This window comes from Rhinatrema bivittatum, chromosome 3 (genome assembly GCF_901001135.1).
Source record: "Rhinatrema bivittatum chromosome 3, aRhiBiv1.1, whole genome shotgun sequence".
Lineage (NCBI taxonomy): Eukaryota > Metazoa > Chordata > Amphibia > Gymnophiona > Rhinatrematidae > Rhinatrema > Rhinatrema bivittatum.
Window position 1 is genome coordinate 275,044,603 of NC_042617.1, and position 9,291 is coordinate 275,053,893.

The 9,291-nt window shown below is 50.1% G+C and overlaps 1 protein-coding gene across 3 annotated transcripts in view; it reads right to left on the bottom strand.

Moving 5' to 3' along the window:
• The window catches only part of ITGA7 (integrin subunit alpha 7), a 169,190-nt gene extending 160,571 nt beyond the window's left edge, over positions 1-8,619 (bottom strand). Inside the window, exon 1 of one of the 3 annotated variants that reach the window (XM_029594683.1) lies at positions 8,256-8,616. In XM_029594683.1, the coding sequence (XP_029450543.1) occupies positions 8,256-8,431 (176 nt within the window). In that variant the 5' untranslated portion in view covers positions 8,432-8,616. Of the gene's footprint in view, positions 1-8,255 lie in introns of all 3 variants that reach the window. The other 2 variants (XM_029594684.1, XM_029594685.1) reach the window with 2 other exon arrangements.
• Positions 8,620-9,291: the final 672 nt, after the last annotated feature.

The window sequence follows — 9,291 nt, forward strand, 5'->3', positions numbered from 1 at the left end:
TATTATTCTGTAACTGGAGCACTATTTAAAGTCCAAGCTGCTGGAATAAGCGCAAATATTTCCGTAGGCTAACGAGGTGAGTAGAACGGGTCGAGGGAGTATAAGAGGACGCAGAAAAGAAACGAGCTGGAGGAAGGGAGAGCGGAGCTCTGCAGGAACCCGTCCTACTCCTCCACCATGCTACCGGAAGTTGCCCAGATCACACTTTTAACACTTTACCATCATGATTTACACAGCCCCTGCACAGAAGAGTATCCAGTCTCAGCCATGAGAAAAAGGCGAGGGATCACCAGGGAGATTTCCCAGGGAGGAGCACAGAAACTCTCCAAGAACAGCAGGCTGAGAACCAGGGGAGCCGCGGCCCGTTTCTCCCACGGCCGCCTCTCCTACTGCTGCTCCTGTGACCTTGGGCGAGTTATTTCACTCTCCACTGCCTCAGGCACCAACTTAGGGCCTGCTTTACTAAAGCTTTTCTCCCATTCTGTCTCTACGGGGAAAAATGCTCAGTAAATGAGGCCCTTAGATTGTGAGCCCTGTGAGGCAGGGAAATAGCTCCTGTATCTGATTTTGTAACTGGCCCTGAACTCAGATTTGGAAAGGCAAGTGAGTAAATCCAGAATCCAAGATCAGAGTAGTTACATCACAAGCAGACTGTGATACATTGCAGGAGGACCTTGCAAGACTGGAAGATTGGGCTTCCAAATGGCAGATGAAATTTAATGTGGAAAAGTGCAAGGTGTTGCATATAGGGAAAAATAACCCAAGCTGTAGTTACACGATGTTAGGTTCCATATTAGGAGCTACCACCAAAGAAAGAGATCTAGGTATCATAGTGGATAACACATTGAAATTGTCGCCTCAGTGTGCTGCAGCAGTCAAAAAAGCAAACAGAATGTTAGGAATTATTAGGAAGGGAATGGTGAATAAAACAGAAAATGTCATAATGCCTCTGTATCGCTCCATGGTGAGACCGCACCTTGAATACTGTGTACAATTCTGGTCGCCGCATCTCAAAAAAGATATAGTTGTGATGGAGAAGGTACAGAGAAGGGCGACCGGGATGAAACTGTTCCCCTATGAAGAAAGGCTGAAGAGGTTAGGGCTGATTAGCTTGGAGAAGAGACGGCTGAGGGGGGATATGATAGAGGTCTTTAAGATCATGAGAGGTCTTGAACGAGTAGATGTGAAGCAGTTATTTACACTTTCGGATAATAGAAGGACCAGGGGGCATTCCATGAAGTTAGCAAGTAGCACATTTAAGACTAATCGGAGAAAATTCTTTTTCACTCAACGCACAATAAAGCTCTGGAATTTGTTGCCAGAGGATGTGGTTAGTGCAGTTAGTGTAGCTGGGTTCAAAAAAGGTTTGGATAAGTTCTTGAAGGAGAAGTCCATTAACTGCTATTAATCAAGTTGACTTAGAGAATAGCCACTGCTATTAATTGCATCAGTAGCATGGGATCTTCTTGGTGTTTGGGTAAATGCCAGGTTCTTGTGGCCTGGTTTGGCCTCTGTTGGAAACAGGATGCTGGGTTTGATGGACCCTTGGTCTGACCCAGCATGGCAATTTCTTATGTTCTTATCACCAGTGCCCCTCTGATCAGGTATTTCCTACACTCAGAGACTCTGCCTCGGTGACTGCGTCATGAGCCTAAAGTGAGCTCAGACTGCCAGCCTGGTATCAGCTCAAGGGTCACAGCAATCAATTCACAGGCATCCCAAAAGGCTAGATGTAGAGAGGGCCAATGTTCAAACTGGGCGCAGAAGTGTAACTGCAGACAGAGGTGTCGGTATGGGATGGGCCGCAGGGGCCGTGGTGGCCCTACCAGTATCTGGCCCTTCCCACGGAATCACTACAGGAGATTGGGCAGGCAGCAGCTGCTCAGTGGCAGGAAGAGGAGCAGAACAGCTCTACCTCTCGCAGCTCTGAGCCCGACGGCTGCTTTGAACCACAAGGGATTCAGTGCAGCCGCGCTGTCCACAACAACAGTCAGGTCCAGTCCCAGGCAGAAGGGAAGGAGGGAGGAGGAGGAGGACACGACCTGAGGCACCACTGCTCTCCTCCTCTTGATCAGGATTGGGGGGAAGAGAAAAGAAGACAGAGTGAGAGGAGGGTGGGCATGAGGGAAGAGAGAGAAAGAGAGAGAAGGGGTGGGGCAGAGAGAGAGAGGGAGATGTCAACAATAAGAGAGAGGCGGTGTGGGGCAAGAGGAGAGAGGGAGAGCGAGATATCAGTAGGGGGAGGTGTGGAAGGGCAGAGCCAAACCCCCCCCCCCCAAATCTAAAAGGCATTCTGCTTCCCCTTACTGCAGACTTTAATTCAGTTTTCAAAGGGACCTGCACCTGCTATTCATGGGGATACCTGTTCCAGCAATATGATGCACGTTTGCACATAACTGTCAATGCTAATCCCTCCCTGCCCCCAGGAACGTCTCATCCCTCTGCGTGTACCGGCATGACGTGCCCATTGCCCTTTCCTGTTTCCAAAGTCACGTGCAGCAAGACTAGGAATTCTAAAACACTGATTTTTACCTGCGGAAGTGCCTTTAAAAAAGAGCATATGAGGGTAAAAATCTAGTCTGCCCATTGCCCTTTCCTGTTTCCAAAGTCGACTTGTTCTCTGGCATCGCTTTTATTTTTCTCTCCACTAAGGAACTCCCACGCCTTACCCAGGTTTTGTTGAATCTGGGACTATTTTGGCCTCCACCACCTCCTTTGGAGGATTGTTCCATGCCTTCACCATGCTTTCCATGAAGAAACATTTCCTTATAGGACTGCTGAATCTGCCCCCTCCTTCCTCTTACTGTGACCTTTCATTCTAGAACTTCCTGCCCACGGATAATGGTTTGCTTCTTGTCCATTACCTGTACCTGTGAGGTATCTGAATATCTATATCATACCCCCCCCCCCTTTCCTCTCTAGGGGAAAGATATTTCATAGCGCTTTTGATGCATGCTCTGTACCGTTTTGGTAACCCTTCTCTGAACCACGTCTACCCTGTCTATATCCTTTGGAAAGCACCATATTCAGAACTCAACCAAGGGCTCCAAGGTGAAAACTCACCAAGGGCTGGACACAGGCATTGTTGCTGACTTCTACTGGTAATCCCTCTCCTAGCATTCCTCGAACTCTCACCGCGGCCTTGTCGTGTTCTTTTGCAGCCTTGCGATCATCAGCCGTGATCACCCCGAGGTCTCTCCCCTGTTTGTTGCAAGTCAATACCACACACACACACACACCCCTTGGGATGTCTGTTCCCCTTCCCCCCACCTGCATGACTCTGCACTTTTTTTGCATTAAATCTTAGCTGCGAAACGCTTGACCATGCCTCACTCATTCTGCTGCTTTAGGAGCAGAATTACATTTATCAACGCATAGATTTCATACTAGTCAAAGGGGACAGGAAGCCCTTGTCAGCACAAAGGGCTACCGAACCAGAGGGGAGCTGGGGCTTACCCTACAAATTGTTTGCTGCTGCACTGCAGTGTTAAGCAAGCTCTGTCTGTTCCCATGGCTGGAAGGGGGTGAGTGGGGAGGGGGAGGAGAGAGATGGCACCCTCTCCCCACTGGACCACAGTAATATCGATCAGGCTTCTCCACTTGGTCTGTGACACCTTCTGAATAATTCATAACACATTCCTTCCCTCACACGAAGGGCAGCAGAGAAGCACAGGAAATGCGGGGCCTGGGGGAACGGGAGAATCTCTGGCCAGCAAACCACTCATACCTGCCTCGCCCAGAACCTGAGGCTTCACAGCCCCTGCCAGAATTGGCCTGGCTAATTGCAGAGGAGGCTGGGGCTCCATAACAAGAGATGAATTTTTAATGCAGATATCAGGAGACAATCTCTGCCGGTTATCAGAGATTCAGCTGCAAGCAGAGCACCTGCTATATTGAGGACTGATGCTGCTCTATAAATATTCATAGTGGCTTAGACCTGTGGCATTTAACTCCTTAGGTCCTGGCTAGAGGGAGGAGCACATTCTGGGCCCGCCACTCAACATCACTCCGACCTTCCTTGCCAAATCTAAAGCTCTGTCTCCCCATGCTGTTGACGTCGCAGCCCTCTCTCCCTCGGGGGAAGAGTGATGTCATAGACACTGGACTGTGTCATCACTAAGCAGATCAAGAAGAACAAAAGAAATAAACTTCTCACCAGCAGCCCCAGCCCCCCAACGACAGAGCAGGGCACTTTGTGCAAATATTATACGGTTGTTTTGCAAGAGCTAGTAGGGACTGGGAGAGCTATTCCAGGTTGCCACAGATCAGAAACACTGCTATTGGGAAGGGGAGGCAGAGCAAGCGGAATAGGGCCTACACAAAATACTCAGAAGAGCTTCCAAGTATATGAAAGGAGTAAGAGGGGAGAAATACAGACCTCAGCTGAGGGAAAGGGCATTAGATCCAGTGCAGGAGAAGGGGACAGAAGGAAGAAAGAACCAAGGAGAAAGAGCCAACAAGAGAGTGGGAGAGAGAAGCAGTAGGAAGGGCCGCTGGACTCCTGTGGGATATCTGAGGACAAGATGTAGTAGACATTTTCCCCACAGACACAAAATCAGAAAACAAAACTGCAGTACCTCTGGCCCTGAATGTGCACGCAGGGAACAGAAGAGAGGCTGCAGGCTGCTGGACTCTGAGGTGTAGAAAATGTTACAAGCACTCAAAAAGTGCATTGCACAGTCTTTGACCACCACTACCACTCCCGCTAGAAAAATGCTCCAAAGCTATCTTTTCTGCTTTTTTCAAATAGCTTACTGGAAAACAATTCAAACACAGCTGTGTGTGGGTTTCCAGCAGTCCTGGGATGGGCCTGTACACCTGTTGTCCCTAGTTTTGAGTTCATAAAGCGTATAACACCCACTCGGAAAAATGTACAGGCACCCTCACGGAGACACACACGCACACACTCGTCGATCTTCATACATCAGTTCTAATGGAAATAAGATGGCAAAATATGATGGTGGTGTAAGGCCAATTAACTTCATTGCTGATTTGTGCTCCTTCATCTGTTTTAACGACCTCGCTCTAGTGAGCTCTGAAGCCACCGAGTGCGAAGCTGATTCTACACTTTGGCAGAGAGAAAGCCCTTTCCCACATGGCTTTTTCGACTGAGCAGTCACCGGCAGGGTGAAAAGAAAAAAAAGCGACTGTGACGGGGTGGACCAGGCAGTCTGTGTCAGCTGGAGACTCCTGGGAACCCTGTACCCTGTGCAGTGACTGGGCTGGGGGTCAGAGGTAACCTAGCACAGCGGCCTGGCTGGGAAGGGGGGAGGGGTCCCAGCTTTGGCCCTGGGCTGCCTCGGGAGGGGGAGGGGGAGGGATATGAGAAAAGCAGCCTGAACTCCAGCTCTCTGCCATCTCCGGCTAGTAAACATAAGAGATGTCTCTGGTATTACTGGATTTTTACTGCGTCTGTGTGCAAGCCCTCCTTCTGGGAAACAAACAGTTGCCTCCAGCCACTCCAGCATTGCTCCTGGTCCCTACCCTGTCCCTGGGACACGCCTCACCGCGGCCTCCCAGAGCGGACAGTGCTGTGGTGGCCTGCAGGAGGCACTCGGCCACGCTAATTATTAAATTAAGCAGACATGGAGGGAGTGGCAGGGCATCCCACCTCAGCTAAGCAGCAGGGGGGGGGGAAGGTGATGTAATCTCCTTTAAGGCTTGGACAGCGCTTCTGGGGAGGGGCAAAAGTGTGGGGAAACAGGAAATACGACAAAGAGGTTCCTTCCTCCTCCTTGCGCACCAAAAGGAAAGCCACAGGCGGATCCTTTGAAGCAGGCAGTTCCTCAGGAAACCTGGGTAGCAGCTGGGAATCGTGATCGGCAGGAAGAGTCTCCTTTGGGGACCTTGTTCAACCGACCTCGATCCAGGGCTCTCCTATATTCCTGCCCCTTCTTACTGATTGTAAAAAAATCCATGGGGCACACCATGATCCCGTATTGTAGAATCAAGAGGATTGCCAGACTCTTCATATATATATATATGTGTGTGTGTGTGTGTGTGTGTGTGTGTGTGTGTGTGTGTGTGTAGGAAGCTGAAGTGAAGTGAGAGCGCACGCCATCCTAAATACATTTACCCAGTGTAACTACTGTACAGATTATACTAGGACAATAAACTTATAACTACAATATCAAATCCACCATTAAACTCTCTCCGATGCAGAATCCTGAAGTTACAGGGAGCCATGTGTACCCTTGGACTGAGGACAAGGAATCTTTGTGACACTGGGAAACTGACATTAAAGGAGGAGACACAGAGAGTTGGACTGTTTCACTTCAAGGGTTCAGGGCAAATGAATTGCCACAAAGTGTTTCTACATGTGTCATGCTCTATTGCCCATAAAAGCAGAGTCAAAGCTGAGGGACTGTCGCTACCGGTAGAAACAGGAGAAATATTCAACAGCTTCTTACTTTGTATTTGCAGTCACTCAGTTCCTGCCCTAGGAAAAAGAAAACTTCTGTCTGTTCCTGAAGCAAAATCTGCCCCTTGGTGTCCCTCTACATGCCACAGAAACAGCCCTTGCCAAAGTCTCCAATGACCTGTTCATGGCTAAAACCAAAGGCCTTTACTCCGTCCTTATCCTCCTTGACTATTTGCTTCTTTTGACACTGTTGATCGCCACCTACTCCTTGATTCTCTGCCCCTTCTTGGATTTGGGGACTCTGTCCTAACCTGGTTCTCTTCTTACACACATCCAAAATACTGCTAAAATATGTCTTGTCTTTCTCTATGACATCACCAAAAACCATCCCTTCCGTTCTGAACACACTAACAGAACTCTTACCCATTCTCTCATCACCTCCCACTTAGACTACTGCAATCTGTTCCTCACAGGGCTCCCAGTGAGCCATCTCTCTTCTCTACACTCTGTCCAAAATTCAACTGCATGACTTATCCCTACAACCCCTCCTCGTGAATTCTGCTCATCAGGGAGGCCATTCCTATCTATATTCTTGTCCTCTACCGCCAACTTCTGACTCCACGCTTTCCACCTTGCCTCACTGTATGCCTGGAACCGACTTCCTGGGTTGGCGGGTTTTGCTCCTTCTCTAGCCTAATTCAAATCCAGTCTAAAAAACGCACCATTTTGAGGCTTCTTGTATTATCTTAACACCTGATTATCCCACTCACAGCCTTATTGATTTTAACCATTTTCTTAACATCTGAAATTCTCAGTCTCTTTTGCCCCAAATGTTTTGTCTTGATTAGATTGTAGGTTCCAGCATTGCCTTCAGCGCTATAGAAGTGAAGAGTAGTAATGGTACAAGATGTGTCTGCTGCATTAGCACTGGTGGGGGGGGGGGGGGGTGCATGTGACTCCTGATATGGGGGAGGGGGCTCTTCAAACTTTTCCAATTAAGTCCCTCTTCAAAGCTACAACAAAAATCCATGGACCCACCACAAAATGATATGATTTTATAATCCAGATCAAATGTTGTGTTCATAGACAGACAATGATGCATATGTCAAGTTGTAGGTTTAAAATCCTTCAGGAACTTTCTGGCTGTTTTGCTTTTCACTCTTGAATTTCCTGGTTGATGCGGCTCATCCTGAGACCCTCCTAAAGTTCTTTAGTGTCCAGGCCCCGGTTTGGAAACCTCTGGTCTAAAACTGTACCCGTTCCTACACATTATGGGTTAAGAGCATGGAAGAAACAGAGTGGGGAAGATGTCTGCAATAAGAATTGTGATGGAAGAAACAGATAATGTGTGCCATTCCCCTAACTCTTCAGATCCCCAATAGACCCTACAATCTCCTTCAGCAAAAAATGGACCCGGGCCAGGGATATGGGAACATCTCCTGCCCATGAAGGGCGGTCCAGTCCTGCAATTTTGCTAGGAGGGATCCTGGGGAGGGTGGGTGGACACCTCCCCAAAAGTGTTGTGCATTCCCTTCTGCATGGGGTGGGGAGGGCAGTTCCCTGCGCTGCTTCTGAATCAGAAAAGGGCTTTTGTGTTTTATGATTGCTGCCCGGACAGGGGGCAGCCACAGAAACTGCACAAGCAAGGACCCAAAACGTTTCCGGATCCGACCCCACCTGGGGTCATCACATAGCAGTGCTTACCCGGCTCAGCAGCAGTAGGACTCAGTCAGGAGAAAGGACAAGCATGGAGCAAAGAAAGGGAGGGAGGGAGGAAGGACAGGAGAGCGCTAACCATCTCCCCCCCCCCGACGATGAGGGGCAGAAAGTAGGTGGAGCAGCTCGGCGGGATCCCCTAACTTTGCAGGGGGGAGGGGGCTGAGCCCAGACTCACCAGCTGAAGGGATCGGGTCGGAGCTGCCGGTGCAGAGCCACGGAGAAGCCGAAGAGGCTGCCCTTCTCGCCGTCCTTCAGCAGGGTGTCGGTAACATCCAGATTGAAGGCTGAGCACCGGGGCAGGGACGGGGGCAGCAGCAGCAGCAGCAGGAGGTGGAGGCACGCCCGGGCCATGCTGGCGATCGGACGGGCTCCCGGCGCCTCCGCAGCCCGATCGCCGCCAGCCACTCGCCAGGTTTCGTCCCCTCGCAGTGCCTGGGCTGCCGGGGGCAGGCTGCATTCAAAGTAGGCTCCCACGCCCCCTTCCCGCACATGATCCGGAGGGGGGAGGGGGCGGGCAGGTGTACAGGGAGCCGGAACCCCCCCTCCCTCCCTCCCAAAACACTCGCCCGGCCCTTTCCAGGCAAGAAATAGGTTTTCACGTGTGCTTGCGAATATCTGACTGTTTGCTGGAGGACGGGAGATCGGTGTTCCCTGGCACAACAGGGATGCAGCAGTGAAGCCCCCTCCTCACTTTCCCGCAGCTGGCTGGCCCTCTACATTTCTCCCAAACCTTCCCCTTCAGCAACGCCCCGCGGGTTCCTCAGGGAAAGGACTTGGTGCGCCCCCGACCCTAGAGGGCACAGGGCAGGCAGAAACCGAAAATAACTCCCAAAACCTAAAACCTGGGCCGGACCGCCGATCGCCACTTTAAAGGGAAACAAACCCATGCTCGATAACTGCTTAATTACTGGAGTTCAGCGTGTACAGGGCGCTCTACCAAAATTCAGAAACCACAAATCGTTTGCCTTTTACTGAACAAGTGAGCTATTTTTTTTTTTCTTCAGCAGTCACCGAGCTTACAAAGCCCCCTCCCCTCCCAATTCCAGCCGGAAGGCAGTTACTTTATGGCACCGCTGCTCTGGGTCTGAAAGCTATTGGTCAGCAAGGGGTACATAAATCTGTCTGCAGGATCAGCTGCTTTGAATGTTGCGGGGTCCTTAATATACAATGTCCTGATTAAGCAGGTACTAGAGTATTGTCATTTTCCACCG